Source organism: Aythya ferina (genome assembly GCF_964211825.1).
Source record: "Aythya ferina genome assembly, chromosome: 25".
NCBI lineage: Eukaryota > Metazoa > Chordata > Aves > Anseriformes > Anatidae > Aythya > Aythya ferina.
Window position 1 is genome coordinate 5073671 of NC_140323.1, and position 19392 is coordinate 5093062.

At 57.6% G+C, this 19392-nt stretch overlaps 1 protein-coding gene across 6 annotated transcripts in view; it reads right to left on the reverse strand.

Annotated features, from left to right (window-relative positions):
• Positions 1–17738, reverse strand: part of SCUBE3 (signal peptide, CUB domain and EGF like domain containing 3) — a 36265-nt gene extending 18527 nt beyond the window's left edge. For 4 of the 6 annotated variants that reach the window (XM_084497977.1, XM_084497976.1, XM_084497975.1 and 1 more), the window contains exons 1-6: positions 17233–17738; positions 9032–9154; positions 7856–7981; positions 4544–4678; positions 2390–2515; positions 1440–1556 (exon numbers count right to left, since the gene is read on the reverse strand). In XM_084497977.1, the coding sequence (XP_084354103.1) occupies positions 1440–1556; positions 2390–2515; positions 4544–4678; positions 7856–7981; positions 9032–9154; positions 17233–17317 (712 nt within the window). In that variant the 5' untranslated portion in view covers positions 17318–17738. The remainder of the gene's footprint in view (positions 1–1439; positions 1557–2389; positions 2516–4543; positions 4679–7855; positions 7982–9031; positions 9155–17232) is intronic. The other 2 variants (XM_084497978.1, XM_084497974.1) reach the window with 1 other exon arrangement.
• Positions 17739–19392: the final 1654 nt, after the last annotated feature.

Consider the following 19392-nt stretch of genomic DNA (forward strand, 5'->3'; position numbering starts at 1 on the left):
AAGAAGGTTAGGTGGGAGGAGAGCTTGTGGGGATGCACTGGAAGAGGTGGGAGAGGTCTCCCCAGGGCTCAGATTGGGGATGGAAGGGGAGATTTTGGCCAAGGCTCGCAGGAAGGATGAGTGATTTTATAAAACACAGAAATCCCACTCATACACCTGTACCTGGGGCTCTGAGGCCCTCCAGAAACCAGATCCCTTTTGAGCAACCCCCAAATCACCAGCTGCTCTCACCCGGTAGCATCATTTTGGTGCCCCGAGTCCCCGCATCGCCACAGCCAACACACGCACACACGCACAGGGAGCCCCACACAGGGCAGATACAAGAGCAGAGGCACCCGAGCTGCAAAAATCACTCAAGGAGAGCTGCACAGGAGGAGCTGTCACCTCCCTGAGCACAGCAATGTCCCCACGGGCTCCTGGGGAGGTCCCTGCTGGGTGCCAAGGTGGGACAGGATGCAGCAGGAAGGGCAAAGATGCATTCACAGGAGCCAACATCGCTCAGCTCCCTGCTGCTCTGGGGCAGGAGGGGCACCTGCAAGCAGCCAGGAGGGGCTGGGATTAACCACGAAGCAGGCAGGGGGACAGCAGTGACATGAAGTGACAGGGTGACAGCAGTGACACGAATGTGGTGGCACTCTGAGGGGCTGGCTCCGGGGAGCGCAAAGCGTCCCCAGTGCAGGCACAGCAGGGACGGGAGCAGCCAAAACCTCACTGCTGCTTTCAGTTGCTTTCAACTCCTTTTTTTTTTTTTTTTTTTTTTTTAATTTTTATTTTGCAAGAAGAACTAAAATGTCTAGAGCAATTTGCAGACTTAATCACTCCCCAAACGTAACATTTTTTTAAATCGAATCAGCTGTTAAGCAGCGCGAGCATATGAAACCAGTAAAGCTTCTATCTCTGTTTGATGTTTTACAATTTGAAAACACACACAGGAAAAGGACAATTTTGGGGTGGTTGGGTTGTCGGGTTGGTGTTTTTGTGTTGTTTTTTTTTTTTTTGAAAGACAATTGTTCCTGAGCCGAGACCCCGCAGTGCCAAGTTGGAACCGATCACGCCGCATCCAAATCCGTCCCCTCCGTGTGCCTCCCCGGCAGCGAGCACTAGTGCAAATAGTGGCACCCGGGTGACAGTGACAATGCCACCCCTCTTTCCCCAGGGGCATGAAGGCAGGCGGGGACTCTGGCACACCAGCCTGTCCCCACGTGTCCCCTCAAGCCTCCCTGAAGCCACTTTCTCTCCCCGCGGCAGCGTGGCGACGCATCGCCGCGCCTTGTGGGTGCACGCGGCATCACCGAGCAGCTCTGACCTCACCCCTTTAACTCCAAGCCAAAAAGAAGCGCCCCAGCCCAAAACCACGAAGAAATCCTTCATCCAGCCAAGACCGAAACGCGTGGGGTGAGTGCGAGCCCCGCGGTGCTGCAGGCGACGCTGGCACCTACCGATGCAGGTCACGCCGTCGGAGTGCAGCAGGAACTTGACGTGGCAGCCACATTTGGGGCCCTGGTCGGTGTCGTCGCAGGTGTGCTGGCAGCCGCCGTTCCCGTAGTTGCAGGTCACTGCCGGAGGCAAAGAGCAGCGGTCACCGGGAGACGCAGCCCCTCTCATCCCCGACACCACCCCCCCAGGCTGGGCACGCACCAAGGGGCAGCGTAAAGGTGGCATGGAAAACCTCAGCCAAGTCCTAGGACAGGTCTCTCCCTCTTGGACAATTTCTAAAGCCCTTCACAGCTTTCCCTGCGGGATCTTGCAAGATGCGAGCCCTGATTTGTTAATTTATTTATTTTTGGCAGATTTTTCCACCGGTGGGCCTGGTGGAAAGGGACCGGAGGGCTGGTCCCCAGGGAGCACGAGATCGGTGACGCAGGGGAAGGGCGAGACTGCAGCGGGCTGCGGAATGACTCAGGTGCTCCCGGGAACCCCTGCCAGCCCTCTCGGGGAGGCGAGGCGTCCTTTGCCTTTAGCTCGGAGGGAAAAAAGGCTTGTGGGATTAACCCTCCGTTTCATCAGCAGTTTTACAGGCTTGCTGCAGACAGCCAGCGAGAAGCAAAATAAAAACAATTGCCTCAACACAGAAATAGGCATCTGACAAGCCTGGCAGTGGCAGCGAGGTGCTGGCAGGAGATCAGACGGGCTGAGAGCACCGCGTGCCCCGCGGGGAGGATTCCTGCGCTCCTCCCGTGCCAATCACCCCCCCTGCTCACCTTCCCTGGGGGAAAGCAAAGCTGGTGGGAGAGCAACGGGGCACGCTGCACCTCCGGGATCCCCCGTCGTGCCATTTCAGGCTCGAGAAACGGGCTGCTAGCGGGGGGCTGTGACATTGGGACAAGGGCACAGAGCAGGACCAGGGGGCTATGGATGCCCCGTGCCCAGCCCCGGGGGTGCTCCTTACGTTTGCAGTCGCGCTGGTTCTTGGTGAGCTCAAAGCCCGGGCGGCACTCGCAGGCGATGCCCCCCTTGGGGGTCTCCCGGCAGATGTGGGCACAGCCGTGGTTCTTGTTCATGCAGTTCATTCCTTCTAAAAAGAGAGAAGGAAGCAAAGGAAAGCTCCAGAAGGTTGCCGGCACTGGTCCCCAGTGGGAGAAAGACATCTGGGGTGGGACAGGGGTGTGCAGGGGGTGAAATGAGGGGAAAAACTTTTGGGTGAAATGAGGGAGGACCTCGGTGAGGAGCAGGATAAGCCCGAGCCCAAGGCACAGTGTTTGGGGTCACCCTGGTGGGCTCACAGCTGGTTCACGACCACCCGGTGAGCATTTCTGGGGCCCAGCCCACCCATCCCAGGCCTGGGGACGAGCAGCACCCATAGGTGCACACCAAAGGGAGGGAGGGGGGCTCCAATCTGGAAGGGAATTAGCACCCCGGGGTGCACCTGCACACAGGCAGTGTCACGGCCTTGCTTCCCTGAGCAAGGAAGCTTTCAGGGGGGAGCTCAGGGCTCACACCAGGGCTGCCTCTGAGCTTCACACACCCTTTAATCCTCCCTCTCCCTGCCACATCACCATCTGCACCACAAGGACCCTGCTCCACCTTTCTGTTTTTGCTGGCTTTGCTTCGCCCTCCTGAGCGGTGCAGATTGCCCCACGGGGAGGGAGGGCAGGCTGGGCTCGTGCTGCCCAGGAGGTTTTTGCTTTGGGGCAGGGAACACTGAAAGTCAGGAATATTTTCTTTCCCATTCCTCTGCACCCAGCAGCATCGCTGGGGTGAGCGTGGAAGGGCCTAAGGCACCTGCCGGTGTTTTTTTTTTTGCCACCAAGGGAAGATTTCCTTGCAAGCCTCACCAAAACCTCACGTCTGCCTGTGCCAGCAGCTCCCTGCTGTGGGGAGGCAATTCCTGGGGCCCCACAGTACGGGAGGGGGGCACGGTGCTGCTGGGGGCTCCCAACCCCGCAGCATTTCAACCCCCTGCATCTGCTCACAGCGAGAGGGGAGAGAGGAAAGCAGCAGGGAGAACGGGGCAGGAGAGACTGCAGAAGAGCAGAGGGAAAGGCAGTGCCTGAGGCAGGAGAAAAGTCAGAAGGAATAGACAACTGTCCCCAGTTCTCCGCGTTTTCCAGGCTCACAACCCAGGGATCAGCCCCAGTCCTCTCCCCCCTTCTCCTGAGAAGCCTCTCCTGAACCTGGGCGCAGGGACCATGCCAGCAGCAGCGATGAAACCAACCTCGGGGCGCAGAACTGACAAAAATCTCCCCGGGCCAGCAATGCTCTACAGATGCTCAGCTCGAAAAACCACTCAAAAGCCAGCACCTGCCTCCACCGGGGCCACCCACGGCGTCCCTGTGTGATGGCAGGGAAGGGACAAGTGGCTCGTCCCTCCTGGGCACACACACGGGGATGGGGACACGGAGATGCTGCTGAGACGTCCCAGCCAGGGCGAGATTCCCTGGGGAGCTCGAGGGACCAGCACAGCTAGGAAGGAGGAAAGCAAAAAACAGCCAGCTGCTTCGCCAAGCGGCAGAGATAAAAATCAGCAGAGATGCAAAAAAAAAAAAAAAAAAAAAAATCTCTCATTTCCTCGTATTTTGGCTAAGAGATTGCTCCAGACGGCAGCAATTTAGAGCTGATATCGAGGAGAAGGGATCGGCGCTGTGCAAGACCTGGCAGGAGAGGACGGGTCCTGCAGGGCAGCGCGAGGATCTCCGGGTACCTTTTGATTAATAAAACGCTCCGAGTATGAATTTACATCCTCCGTTTGGTGTCATTGTGCTTCATTAAGGGGCCTGCAAGGGTTTCACTCTGGAGATGTTTATGAGCCCTGCAGCCTCCTCTCCCAGCACGCACACGCCAAATTTGCTTTTGGATTTGCAACACTCCCTGCACCGAGGCGGGGGGGCCCCAAACCCGTGCTTCATAGGGGGGTGATGGCAGGAGCCCACCGACCCCTTCGGGGGTCTCCTGCAGCCCCCAGATGGCCACCACCGGGGCAAACAACAACACCAGTCCTCGGGACCTGACCCGAGCAATACAGCGAGGGTTTCCCCATGGGGTCCTTCCTTAGGGGAGCGCAAAGGTGGGCAAGGAGGGTGCCGGGGGGACGCTGAGCACTGACCTTCGGGGCGCTGGATGCAGGTGTGCTGGTTGTCGCTGAGGAAGAAGCCCTCCCGGCAGAAGCACTCGTAGCTGCCCATCATGTTGACGCAGGTCTGCTGGCAGCCGCCGTTGCCCTCGGAGCACTCGTCCAGGTCTGCAAAGGGAAGGCAGTGGGGGGGTGAGCGCGGCTCCCCGAGCGGCCGGGGGGAAGCGAGGGCGATTTGCTGCGCAGCAAAAATTGTTTCTGCTTTGTACATCCCTGATCCCCCAGCTAGAAGAAAGGGGGACGCTTTGGCGCTGCAGGGGATGAAGCCAAAGCACATCAAGGCGCGGATCTCGGAGGCCACACAGCTTCTCCGGCCGATGGGCAAAATAAAAAAAAAACTAGGGGGTGGCCCCGTTTTACAGATGGGAACACCAAACCGCAGAGGAGGGGGTTTTCCTTGCCCTCCATCCCCGGGCAGGCTGTGCCCAGGATGCTCAGCCGCAACGCAGCCGCCCCCGCTGCCAGCCCCTCCGACCCCGCTGCCGGCGGGGAAGCGCCTGGACTTCATTACAGGGAACAGGGAAACCTTAGCCCGGAGTGGGGATAATTGCTTTTAAGGAGACTCAAATCCCCTACAGCAGCCGGGCTCGGGGAGGAGACGGCGGAGATGAAAACTTCTGCCCGCCCGTCCGAACGCCGCAGGAGCTATGCCACAGCCCCGCATCGCTCCTGTCCCCGAGGGGTGACAGCCACGGGATGGGGACCGAGGGGCCCTGTCCCAAAGAAAACCTCCCCTGAACTCGGGCATTTCAGAGCCAAAAGCTCAGGCGAAAGCTGAGCCCTGCCAGCAGCGGATGCTGGAAAAGCTGGGAGAGCAGCTCGGGGACAGCCGCTTCTTAAACCCTACATGGCACAGCCCTATGACATGGCACGCACCAAAACCCTTTGCTTTTGGGCAGAAACATGGATAAATGCATGTCTGGGCAGCACAGGGGCATGGCACTGTGCGAGCCCCAAGGGTGCCGCAGCCTGGGGATGCTCAGAGCAGGACGGAGCCCCGGCTGGGAGCTGTCACCAAGCGGTGGCACAGGCTGGGTGGCTGCAGCCAGACAAAAAGGGACACCCTACTCGGCGGCTGGAGGCTCACAGCTTCCTCCAAGGCTCGTCCCAGCCAAGCTCTGTCCTGCAGATGCCAGTAACTCCCCTCAAATCCCCCGCTTATAACAAGGGCTTAACGTCTTGTGACTTCTCCTTAAAGCTCAGCACAAAAATGAGGAGGCAGCTGTTCAAAACCGATGGCTGAAACGAGACTCCGCCGCCCTAATACCGATTTTATTAAACGCAACCGAGGCGGGCAGAAGCCAGAAGCCCCGTGGCAGGACGAGGGCTGGAATTCCTGTCCTAGTTCAAAAGGTCGCCCGAGGAGGGGATGCTCGATGGCTCCAGCGTGCCCCAGCCCAGCTCCCCAACCCTGCTCGTCCAAGGGTGCTTGGCAGGGACCTGTTACACGGAGCAGGGCTGGTGTCCTGGGGGAGCTCTCAGTGGCTGCAGGTTATTTTGTGTGCAGGGCATGGGAGCAGAGAACCAGGGCTCCTGTGTCCTGCTCCACTGCTGCTCCCAGGGTGAGAGAAGCTGGGCAGGATTCTCACCTCGTTTTGCTTCCGTCTTCTGGCTAAATGGGGGCTTTCAGATGCTGAGAAACGCACGGCCACGGTGTGGGGGTAGGAAAGGAGGGTGGGAAACCCCCCTGGGGCTCATCCCTGCTTCCCACCCAGAGCAAGCAAAGAGCAAACCCCCACATACCCTAGGGAAAAAGAGGGAATCGACATCCCCGTCTGCAAAATGGGCTCCGAGGGGTGCATTTGTGCCACCCCTAAACCTTCCTGGGAGGAACCGTGGAAGGGCTGAAGCAGGGAGCTGGGGCTGCCCCCGTGTCCCCCCCTCGCCCCGGGGGCCGCCGAGCCCAGCGGCTCCCCTCTCGCCCCGCTCTGTAAACACATGACGTCTGCGGCTCGCCGAGCCCGGCTTCCCTTTCTTCTCCTTGGGCTCATCCTCCCCGGAGAGGGGAAGGCAGGGCCGCCCGCCTGCGCCTCCTTCCAGCTGTGTAAATCTCCCTCTTCACCGAGGAGGCTGCAAAGTTCCCGCTGATGGCAGCTAATGCAAAGCGTATGTGGCCATAATCCCTTCCCCCCCCCCCCCTCCTTCTCCTCCCTCCAAGTGATGAGCTCATTAATGACCCCAGCGCAGACGCTAATTAGAAAATAGCACGGAGCCGCTCACGCTGCGGATGCCGGGGGGGAGGCGGGTGGCTCCGGGCCCCCGTGGGTGCTGCGGGAGGAAGCGGTGCCGGGCGCGGGCAGCGCGGCCGCCCTGGGGCTGTGCCGCGGGCTCGGCTCGGCCACGGCCGGATGGAGTTTGGGGCGGTGGGAAGGATGCGCGGCCTCTCCGGAGGCAGATGCCGGGTTTGTCTTGGCCCCGGGATTATTTACCCGGTCCCTTCCCTGGTTCCCATCCCCACCGTATTCGCTATGAACTCATCTATTTTGGCAGGTGCGGGGCTGACCTCAAGCACGAGCCCAGCGGGTGGCTGCGCCCGGGTGAACCCCGCAGGCTGGTCCTGCCTCATCCTCGCATCCAGCGGTGGTGAGGAGCCTCCAAGCCCGCTCTACCCCAGCAGATGGATAGTTCCCATCCAGCAAGGCTTTGTCGCAGCACGGGGCATCCTCTTGCAGCACCACCACCGTGCAATGGGGACCGATCCTGTCCCTGTCCCCGCAGAGCTGTCGTGGCACGGGACACATCCGCGCCTGGGGTCAGCCACCTCCCTTGTCAGCAGCTCTCCTAAATAACACGTCTGAGATGTGTAACTGGGAGGTTATCAGCTTTCAGCACGTGGGCAGGCAGGGAAGGGGCGTCTGCCTTTCAGCAGTGATGTGCGGGGGAAGGCAGAAAACCCTTGGCTGCTGCTTGTCGGGCACGAGGCGACGCAGTGTGCTTGGGGCAGCACAGCAAGTAAGGAGAGGGTGTGCAGCACAGAGCCAGGCAGGGTGCACGGGGGTCCTGTGCCCCCACAAGGAAAGGGGAAGAAAAATCTTGTGTCCTGTTTTGAATACAAAAAGCATCTTCTAGGAGCTCTGCGTGCTTGCACCCTCTAAAATCTTCTGCGCCCTGAGCCACACCACAGCGGTTTGCAGGCTGGCATTGCCACAGCTCCCCACCAAAAGCAAAGGTGCTGAGGTCGATTTAACCAGCAGCAAAGCCTCGGTACAATAAATCCTCTAGCACCAAAGGGCAGTGAGCTGGCCCCGAGCCGTGACGGCCGCGTGTGCTCCCCCCGACCCTCACCTAGGCAGTTGTGGCCATCGTGTGCCAGGCGGAAGCCGTCGTAGCAGGTGCAGCGGTAGTTCCCGGGGATGTTGACACACTCGTGGACACAGCCCGCGTTGTCCTCCCGCTCACACTCATCGACGTCTGCGGAGGGGAGAGAGAGGAGGGCAGGGGGTGCAGGCAGCTCACGGTGCTGGTTTTTCTCCCCAGCCCCATCGTGGTCACCACCCCAGTGGATATTTCGCCCCAGGGGCTCTGCTGCGTCCCTGGCTCCAGCAGTGCCTGCAGCATCCCTCCACCACGGGGCTCCTGGATCTGCTCTGCTCCAACAGATCTCACCTCCTCCACTCTCCCATCCCAATTTTGGGCCTGCAGCACACCGGCCAGCAGCCCTTTCACCCCTCTGTCTGCATCAGCGGGTGCTGAGGTGCCCAGTTTTGCACCACAGCAGCCCCTGGTGCACCCCCACTCCTGGCTCTGAGCCCCACGCAGGAGCAGAGACTTGGTTCTACCCCCGTGAAATGTGCAGTTTTGGTCCATTTCCCTTGCAGGGCTGGAAAACTGAGGGCTGTCCCTTTGCTCTGCACCCACAGGGCGATGCATGGCAAGGAGAAGACGTCGCCTGTTCCGCACAAGGCTCTGAAAGCCTCAGCACAGGGCAGGGCCCCACCGCCTGTCCCCCTGGGGAGCAGCTCCCTCGCAGGCCTGGGATCGGCCGGGATTTCCCAAAGGCGGTGCTGAGGGCAGCCTGTCTGCCTGCCTATCTGCGCTGGGATCTTGCTTTAATCCCCTTGCTGTTTGCACTCCTCCTGACTCGGGGAGCTCTCCCTGCCGCCACAGACCCTGCGCTCCGAGGAGCCAGCTTCCCTTATGTGCCCTGCTCAGCTGCACGCAGACACATCCTTAAACTTCCCGTGCTACCAGCCCAGTTCTGCACCCTTTGGGTTGCAAATCCTGCAAGGAAAAAGCCCAGATTTCTTACAAAGAAACTCTTGGGGCAGATGCAGAGCAGGGGAAGAAGTGCAGTGACAATCATGGTCATTCAGCACACTGTCCCCATACAGCATCAACAGACCAGGCTATTTTGGGGCAGAATAAGGAAATAAAAGGTTTGCAGCTGGCTGTGGTGTAGGAACATCCCACCCCAATGGCTCAGGGCTCATCAGAGGGGCTCCAGCGGCGGCGTGCCCCTACCTTTGCAGTGCTTCCCATCGCCGGTGTAGCCAGACTTGCAGATGCACTTGTAGGATTTCGGGGTGTTCTGGCAGATGGCATCGATGTGGCAGCTGTCGGTGCCCTCCACGCACTCGTCCACATCTGCAGAGGGAGAGGAGGTGACAGGCAGAGCTGTGGGCAGGGGAACAAGGAGCATGACAGCTCATGGCAGCCACACAGGTTTTCAGGCTTCAGGACGTGGATTAGGAAGGACAAAGGGAGGAATTTTGCTCCTTTGCTCCCTATGGCTGCACCCAGCCCTGATACAATTGGTGAGGGGATCGCTGCAGACAGGGAGCTCCAAAACGGCATCGCCCGTGCCCCCGCTCCCATTAAAGCCGCCCCAGGAGCCACCAACCACACCTAACAGGGAACAAGATGCAGACGCCCAAAGTCCAGGCTGGAGCCAGCCCAGCCAGAGGTGAAAGTCTCTGTCTCCAATTAGCAGTTTCCTGAGCCGACCAGCCACCCAAATAATCGTCATCGCTTTCTATTCTTAGGCGCGGAGGAATGTGCGCAAATTAACGGGAACCGCACTAAATAAACCTGGGAGTGGGAACCGAGGAAGGATAACCGGGGAAAACGTGACTTACTCAGGGGCACGGCCAAAACCTCTGCTTCACCACCACCCTACTGGCTCCCTGGGCACCCCCCTTACCCAAATACCTGGGGTGCTGGCACGACACTGAGGCACACAGGACATCACACCCAGAGCACCGTGCTGCAGGCAGTGACCCCAAATGGTGATACCCAGCACAAATTACGGGGAGGGGAGGTTTTAATGGCATTTAGGAGCTGGACAAGTCTCAGCTTTGTGGGGTGGAGGTTTAGCAGCATCAGGCTGCTCACCTGGCTGCTTTCTGGCTTGGCTGCTCAGCCAGCAGCGGGGCTGTTGGTGATGGAAGGCAGCCGGGTGTCCCCAGAGGGGGCTGAGCATCACGAGCAGCCCCTCGGCATGGGCAACGCTCCCAGAGCACCACGTGTGGCTCTGCCCCTGGCCATCTCCCCTGGGAGAGCCTAGGACCCCCCAAATCAGGAGCGTGAGCCCGGGAAGCTCCCAGCTGCCTTTACAAAGCTGTTTTTCCAGCACCCAAAGAGCAGACGCGCTCCGGGAGGTCCCTGAAGACAAGACACATCCTTGCAAGCCAGGGGAGGGCGAGCAGCCCTGAAAGCACGCCAGGATGGAGGCCACGGCCGCGGGAGCGATGGCCTGAGTGCTTTCTGGCCACCGTGGCGGCGTTTTTTTGCCGGGAGATGTGAGTCACCCGCCCTGGGGGAGGAGAGGTTTGCGTTTGCACCAGGGAGGCGGCACGTGCCTGTGCATTGTATAAATATTTACAGCACGCATTCATATTTGTTATTTGACATTAGCCATGGCCCGCGGCCACCGCAGCCTCCCTCGGGCCATTAATCACGGGCTGGAGGCTGACCCACCGCGGTGGAGCCGGCCGAGGAGCTGCAGGGTGGCACGGGGACGGGCACCCTGCTCCGACACCCGTGGGACCGGACCCGGTGCCACCATAGGGCCAAGATGCCGTGGGCACGCTGCACCCACCGACATCCTCGGGGGGAGCCTCCCCATCCTGTTGGGGTTGCAGCTCTGGGGAGCTGAGCGCTCCCAGCTCGCTGCCTCCCCAGCCAAAGCTGGCATTTTGTTGGGAAACCTGCCCTGGTGCACGTGCACCCCGCCGTGTCCCTGCCTCACCTTGCAGAGGCACCGTCCCACGACACTGAACGTGTGTGCAAACAACCAGCGAGGGGAAAAACCCGCACGAGCCCACAGGAGTGTAAAGTTCACTGCTCCCTGAGTCACGGCTCCCGGCGCCCAGCCCGGCCGTCACTGCTGGCTGCCTCCCTGACACATCGAGGGACGGCAGTGGCACATTGCTGGGTGCCCCATCCGGCACCCCAAAGCCTCTGGGTGCCCACCCCAGGACCCCCAGTGCCTGCGGGATGTCAGAGCAGAGGGATGCATTTGGGATGTCCAGAGCTCACTGCTTGGCGCGCCACGATGAGCACAATGAAGCCAAGAGTGAATCGAAGGGGTTTTCAACCCCAAATTCATGAATCGCAGCTCTGTGCCCGGAGCCCACAGCCCCGTGGCCACTCACACTCATGGACACCCATGTCCACGTGCTGAGGGAGCCCACCAGGGCAGGGGTTGGGGTTTTGCAGCTCCCTGCACCCAAAGGTGCCCTTGGGACTCAGCACCCGCACAGTCTGAGCTGGCACAGGGCGTTGTGTGGCCGCCACACACCTCAAGCCCAAGGCAAAATGTTCCTTTACCTGCTAGAGCAGGGAAATCCCATCCAGGCACCACCTGCATGGGATCAAATCAAATCCAACCCATCAGTTTTCTGAGCTTCAGTGGCTCAGATCTGTGCGCAGCTCATTTCACATCTCCCGTCTGCGCTGAGGTCGTGCTTCCACCCTGCTCAGCACTGGGGGAGCAAAACCCCCCGCCTCCATCCTCTGAAAACCCCCAAAACACGCAGCATCCATCACACACCACGTAGTTGAAATTTTCCCAGCCTTCTGCCAGAAAACTCACTTATTTTAGTATTATTTTTTAATATTTTTTGTTCTTTCTGTGCCCTCAAAGTCAACACAATGAACAATGCCTGCGCGACACAGAAAACAATGCGTGGCTTTCCTTCTCACACATGTACGAATTATTTTTTTCTTTTTTTTTTTTTTTTCCATTCTGTAACTTCAAAACTTCTCTAACTTTGGAAAGATTACACAGCAGCAAAAGTACAAAAGAAAACATTATAAATTTGCCACTCTGTAATTTTTCCAAAGCTGGAGACATTCTGAAAGGTTACGGGATTAGAGAACGGGAAAAAAGGGATAAAAAAGTGTGTGTGTGTGGGAAGCGTGAATAAATACCCTCCCAGCCACCCGAGGAGCCATCCCCGTGTTGGCAAGAATCCTAACTTCAGAACACCAAAATTCTGGCTCCTTAGAAAAAGCATCTTTAAGAAATGATGCCGTGAAGAAGAAAAAAAAAAAAGTGCCTTCTGAAAAAAAAATCAACAAATTTTTGAATTTTTGTCAATGCAGGGAGCATTTTCCCACGGCTCGGCTGTCGGGACAGCCCTGTTTTCCTGCCGGAGATGTTTCTTCCTCTGAAAGCACCCGCGGCAGCCCTGCAGGTGCTTCCAGCGGCCGCGGAGGTGCGAGGGCCACGATTTACAAGGCGACAGAACGGGAGATTCAAGGAAAGACAACCTGCGGGTGCTGCCGTCCCTGCTCGCCCCTGCAAAACCCCCTCTGGTCCCAAACCCAGGGTCCCAAACCCAGGCTGGGGTTTGGGGTCAGCCCCTCCAGACCCCCCCCCACTGTGGCCCCTCTCCCCTCTTTCCGCACAAATAATCAAACTGCCCTTTTTCAACCCAAAATGGAAGCAAGTTGACGGGTGCGCCGTGCCCCAAATCCCCCAAATCAGGGGGGGATTTTGCACAGAGCGAAGGATTTAAGTTTAATGAAGACACAAAGTCCTGTTGGGGGACTCAAGGTCTCTCCTACACCCGAAGGCACCCAGCTCCGGTCCTGGCCACAATTTTGGGGCTAATTAACACTAACGAGGGCGCACGGCACGTGCTCGCCCCAAGGTCCCCGGGGGGTTTGCAGCGCGGGGCTGGGGCGCTGCCCGGGAGGAGGCGGCAGCGCCCGGCTCGATGTTTTTTATTCCGTTGTGGGTGGGATTTTCCAGCGCTCGCCGTTGGGCCCCGTTCCGCTCCAGCTGCAGCTTTATTCTCCATTTCAAAGGCAGCCGAGGCAGACGCTTGCAACGCCACTGCCATTTCGAGCGCGCCGAGGGGACGGCGCCCACGGGGGACCCAAGGGCTCGCAGTGGGGACGCGCGGGGAGGTGGCGGTGGCAACGGGTGCCCCGGGGTCCCGTGCCCCAACCCTGCCCCGCGGCGATGTCCGTGTGCCCGGGGGATGCAGCCACGGGTGCTTTACGAGCCTGGGTTGAGGCTCTTCCCTCGTTTCGTTATTAAAAATAATAATAATAAAAGATGCTTTTATCCATAGGCTGAAAGGCGAGGTAAATTGGAGGAGGAAGCTGAGCTAAGGTGGCAAGAACGCCCTGAAACCCCTAAACAAACAAAACCCTTTTTCTCCCTTCGGCTTCAGCTTTTTCTTTTAAAATTAGTTTTATTCTTTGTTTTTATATAGGCGCACGTATTAACAGCCTGTCTGTATAGGGCCGAGTGTGTGTAGCTGTTGGCAGGGGCGCGGAGTTTCCACTCGGCCTTAATGCCAAATTAAAGCTTTATAACTTCAGTAGCTCTTTTTACCGGGGTATTAATAACCACCTCAGACACTGTGGTGCACTTTATTAATCATTTGTTCGGCCGCGTGCGGCGGAGCGGGCGCTGAGCGGCTCCGCCAGACCACGAGCGGCCGCGGTCCCGCGGGACGGGGCGGGCAGACACCCCGCGAGGCGGTTTGGGCAAATTGGCCAAAAATGCATCGTCTGAACCAGAAATCCTCACTCAGGTGCTCGGCGCTGGCTTGTCAGTGGGATGGGAACCGGGCTCCCTGTGAAGTATTTGGGGAGGGGGAGATGAAACAGCAGGGTGCGGCTCGTTATGGGGTGGCGGTGCTGGTGGAGCACGAAAAAAAAGGAAAAAACACAAATATGGGCAGCAGCAAGGGGGTAGAAAAGCTCTCCCCACCCCACCGCCATCCACCTGCAGCCCAAGGGCTTTGTACCCACTGAGGTGGTTCCACACTCCTTGGGGGATTGCTCCTAATGCTGCTGCTGCCCCTTTGGCTGTTCGGGCAGAGCAAGCTTCGCCTTCCAAAAATGTGTTTGTTTGTTTTCTGTTTGGGGAGCAACAATTACAACATCTCCGGCACGGATGGCCTCACCGAAACGCGGCCGGGCGTCCTTCGACAGCGCGAGACAGAGCAAACTTTATTTGCCATCCCAGGCTTCTCCTAACACCTCTCGGGGGAATTATAATTTTGAAAGCGAAGGTTAAGGTTATTCATGCATACTTTTTTTTTTTCCTAAATGGATCACTCCGGTGCAACTGTCTCCAAAGGAAAAATCTATATAAAACTAAAATTAAAAAATTAAAAAAAATATAAAAATCCCGAGCTGCGTGGAGACAGCAATACATCTCCGCACTGGAAGACTCGAGGTGTCTGAATATTTATACTCCCGTTGGCAGTTACAAAAAAACTCTTCTTCCCTCCTTCCCACCCCCCTCCCCTTTTTAATCTAAGTACAGGCATGTTAGACGCCCTCAGTCAAAGATCTCCTTTGAACTGCTGCATGTTGAAATGTTTACAGTTTTACATTTCATATTTCAGAGGGGCGGAGGGGACAGGCACAACAGTCGCACACTGTGAATGCAGGAGAGGGAGGAAAGCGGAGGCCAAGGGGGAGGAGGTTCAGCAGAGATGGGAGGGGAATAAAACGGCATCTCCACGCTGCAATTGGAAAATTTTATACTCCTTAAGGAAAAAAAAAAAAAAAAAAGGAAAAAAAAAAAGGCCCTGGCGGTGTAGGCTCTGCAGGTGCATCCCCACAAAAGAGAAGCGAGCCCCTCGTGCAGGGCGCGTGGGCTGGCAGCGAAGGGGCTCCTGTGAGCAGGGAAGGGCTGGACAAGGTGGCAAACATTGAGATGTGGCTTCACCTATGGGGGATGCTGCTGGAGGAGCAGGGGGACCAGGACTTGCTCTTCTGCCTGCGGGAGGTGGGACGGGCTGACGGAGGAAGGGCTGGGATGCGTCACCCTGCCAAAAAGCGAGGAGCTGAGGGCACGGCAGCAGCAGGGAAAACTTCTCAGTGTCCGAGTGCCTGCAGTGCTCGGGCTGCCAGGAGCCTGCCCTGCGTTATTTGGGTTTATACCATCAGCAGTTCTCCCCTTGCAAGCTTTCCAAGCCCTACACTGACCCAATAAACCCAGCAGACGTTCAGGTCCTCCAGCAGATGCCATCCAGGCCCGATGGCTGTGCCAAACCCTTCCTGCCCTACAGACCGAGCTTTGCAGGGTAATGCAGTGGTATGAAGAAGCCTGCAAGCCCTGTTCACACTCCGACATTACCACAGGAAAACAAACCTGACCTGACTGGGATGAGCTGTCTCCAGCCCGTGACAATCACCTGGTAAAGGCACCCCAAAAGGGCAAAGGCTTTGGCAGGGGCAGTGGGGTTACATACCCTGTCTGCATCACCCTGAGGAAGCAGGGGGATTGCCCATTGCTCCTCAGAAACACCTTACCCAGGCATATGGCTTGCTTCAAAGAGCTTGACGTTGCTAGTTCATGGAGAAAACCAGGTGATACTGGGTTCCTGGGCAAAGCACACTTTTATCTGTCATCCCCAGGCTCCATCGCCCTTCACTCAGCCGTGCCCAAAACCCACCAGGTCCACCCCAGTGCAGTGCCCTGCCTCAGCACCCCGCGTGCCCCAGCTGCATGGCAGGCACCAGCCTCACCCCCAGCCTCCTCCTGCTGCCTCCCCCAGCCCCGGCAGAGGCTTCGAGGATTTCTCAGCTGCCTCGAACAGCCAGAGCCACCGGCTCTGCTCGGAGCCTTTGGTGGGACCGAGGAGCAGGAGGAGCCTGCGCCGCCCCGGGAGCGAAGCGGGCGACTTAGCCCAGGATTTCGCTCACCTCTCTCCACCCCCACTCCACCCCGCTCATTCCCCAGAGCGATCTGTCAAGTCCCTGCACGATGGAATTTTACTTTGCTATTTTAATGCAATTCTGGCTCAGGCTTAAATGGAACTGGAAACCAAAAGGCCTTAATAAATAAATATTATGATAAGAAATGAAAGCAATGCATACACTAAAGATAATTTGAGGGGGGATAAAAACCTAAGCATTCCTTTCTAAGCCTAAATCGTAAAGCTTTACATGAAGCCGGACGCCTTCTCACCAAACCTTTGCCCTGGAAAATCTCCCCCGTGCTTGTCCAGACTGCCCTCCTGAAAAGTCGTCTATTGTTTTAAACACTTTGAGCCAGATAAGACAATAGCCTTGAAATTCCTTCCAACTTTGTCAGTGACAGGGCTCAGGGTGCCGGTACGTGGCTATTACTAATGCCTGCACGAGATCTTTAATTATAACCCGCGCTCCTATATTTCATTCACACTCTATTTAATCTCGCTGTCTGCATAAACATGCAGCTACTACAATGGCAAGAGCCAAAGCTGGTTGGGATAAATCTTGCATACAGTTAAACGCCATGGAAAAAATAAAAAAATAAAACCAACAAACAACAGATTGTATAGATAGCGGTGAATTAGGAAAAAAAAAAAAACACCTTCGATACAGCCAAGAAGATCATGCACATAGGGCTGTGTGTGCTGGCGTGCGCGCGCACTCCTGTGCGTGTGCCTGGAGAAAAATCCGAGCTAAATATAGAGGTGCTATAGAAAAACCGAAGGTATAGATAGCCCGTACATAAAGCTACGTGTGTATGGCTGGCAGGGAGAAACTCTGGCTAAGCGCAGGAGCAGGGAAACAGCAAAGCCTTGAGACGATACGACGGGACGCACCTCTCTTTTCCAGAGGTGGGCACACAGAGCAGGCTTTTTGCGGGGTTTGCCGGCGTTCAGCTCGCCCAAGTTTCCTGCAGCACACCCCTCTGGAGCTCAGCTTTTGAGGCTCAACACGCGCGGATGTAAAACAAGCGCGGGTGCAGCCGTGCAGCTCCCACCTTCCAGCACGAGACACCAGCTCCGCTGTGCCTTCCCTCGAACCCAGCCAGAAACGCGTCCTCCTCACCCACATGGCAATGGGAACGAGCCCACCCCATGGACAGTGAGCCCCCCAGAGAGGCACAGCACCCCCAAACCGCCCCAAACAGCAACGTTTTGGCTTTCTGCCTCCGTGCTGGGTGCAGACTTGTCTGCACACCCTCATTCTCTGCCTCTGCACCCCCTGCCCTGAAATAAAGAGTTCAGCCCCACACGTACACACACACACACAAAAAAAAAGTGTAAGAAATGCAACTCCTTCAAGAGTTTCCAGAAAACCAAGCAAAGGCAGCAGGCAGGATATCTGCAAGCAACATTTCAAAGCAGCCCGACTGGTCGTTACTGCTGCTGCTGGTTTCTCCAGCCTGCGCGTAAAGCCCCAGGTCTGGAGAGGAGGTCCGGCTGCCGACCCGCACATCCAACAGCAAAGCCTCGAGCCGGGAAGATTTCTCTTACCTTGACCGGCTTTATTTGCCAGCGTGTTTCCAGAGTGGAGGAGAAAGAAAAGCGTGCAAAATCCAGCAATCTGCAACGCTCCCATCGCAATCCCCGTCTGCCTGCAGGAGTGGGGGCAAGGAGGGGGATTTCTCGTGCTTTAAAGGAAACAAGAGGCTGAGCATGCAGAGGGGGATCAAGAGAAGGAAGGGGCTCTCTTCTTGCCGTGTGTGGGACAGAGGGAGGGAAGGGGGCTGAACTGATGGAAAAAGCTGCTCTGGGTTCAGTTTTGGGGCTCTTGGTGTTGCTAAAGAGGAGGGAGCGAGGGAAGGAGACCCAGGGCAGTTGGAGGAAAGTGGACTCTATCGCCCTCTCTCTGGCGGCTGCTCTGATCCCTTCTCCTTCTTCTTCTTTTTCTTCTTCTTCTTCCCTTTTTTTCCTTCCCTAAATAATCCCAGCCAGTTCCAGTTTTGCAAGAGAGGAGCAGCAGCAGCAGCAGCAGCAGCAGCGATGAAGGGGGGGAAGCAGCAGGCGCCTTGCACTGGTGCTGGGGACCTGAGAAAGGGGAGTGGAAAGGAGAGCCCCATCCAAGCAACGCCCTTTTTCTCCCTGCCTTTCTTTCTTTCTATTTGGCTTTGGCTGCTCCTTCCCGGCTCCCCCCCTCGCACCCCCAGGCTGGGCTCTGCCTGCAGGAATTTACAGTCTGCTCTGGAGGAGCAGGGCCAGTAGCCATGGAGACTGCTTCCCTGGGAGCAGGGAGGTCAGGCGCAGACCATGGGCGATCAATGCATCAATGCAAAGCCCCCCGCGACCCCCCGAGCCACCCCGCGCCTCGCAGCCCCTCGGCCCCGCAAGGGCTCGGGGTTGGCGGTGGCGGCGAGCTGGGAAGGGGGTTGGGGGGGGTAAAGGGGTCTGCCGTGAGAAAAGGGAGTGGGAGGGAAAGGAAAGGGGAAGGAGAAATGAAGACGGAAGGAAAAAAAAATAAAGAAGAAGGGGAAAATAAATAAAAACGGAGCAAACAGGCAAAAAAAATACGAGGAGTTTGGGGAGGCTGCGGCGCGGGGCTCGGTGGCTGTGGGAGCGGCTCAGTGGGGAGCGGGGCTGAAGGGCAACTCTGGGAGAGGTGGGGAGGACTGGGAATAAGGGGAGGGGAGCAAAAATAAGAGAGAAAATACCTTTCTGAAATATTCAGGGTTTTTTTTTTTAGTTGTTTGTGGGAGCCTCTCACAGCCTGATCCCCACACCCAGCACCCCGGCCCCCCTCCCCGTGCCTGCATCCTCTCACTGGGACCTGCTGGCAGCTCCTCTCTTCTCTTTTGGGGTGCTCCCACACCCCGAATCCCAAATCCCCATGGTGAGGAGGCTGCAGCAGGGAGCCAGGGCAAGCAGCAGGGTGGCAGGAAGGTGTGCAGGCATCCCACCTGTCCTGGGAGCTCTTGGGGTCATCCCAGCCCACCGTGCTGCCCCGGCAGCCTCGCCTGGCCCCTTTTGTCCTGACAGCCCCTGAAGGTAAACTCAAGGGGTCTGGGGGCTGCAGAAAACACCCAGCTAAGCCCAGGCACCCACTGCTGTCCTGCAGTGGAAAGGAGAGGGGGGTCCTCAGCTGGATGGGAACATGTTGAGGAATCTCTGGGTCTGTGCTCTCCATACAAAAATGCCTAACCCTTGGATCACCGCCGTGGGCATGCAGGGACCCACACGGGAGCCAACCCCTTCCAGAGGAGCGAGGAGACCACCACTGGCTGGAGGACAGACGCCCAGACGTGGACAACAAATGCAGCAGAGCAGCGTGTGCACCTACGTGACCTGTCCCAACATCTTGCTGCATTGTGTCAACCCAGTAAAGCCAACCCTCCCCGGCCCCAGTAGGCTTCAGCGCAGCCTGGGGAGGTGCAGGGATACAGAAATTATTATTAAAACTGTAAAAAAAAAAAAAAAAAGTGTTATACATAGAAATCCCAGTGCATCCGGAGAGGAGCGCGACGCACCAGCAGGAATGTGCTGTCCTGCTGGGCTGCTGGAAGGGGCTCCCGGCTCTCCTGCCAGCCCCAGCCCGGCCTTTGCAGCCTCTGAGCCGCTTTGCACCGCATGGTTTTGCTCTGTGTTCCTGCTCGGATGTCCCAAACCCGTAGCAAGGTCCCCTCGGCAGTCCATGCTGTGGGCTCTTTGGGACAGGGGCTG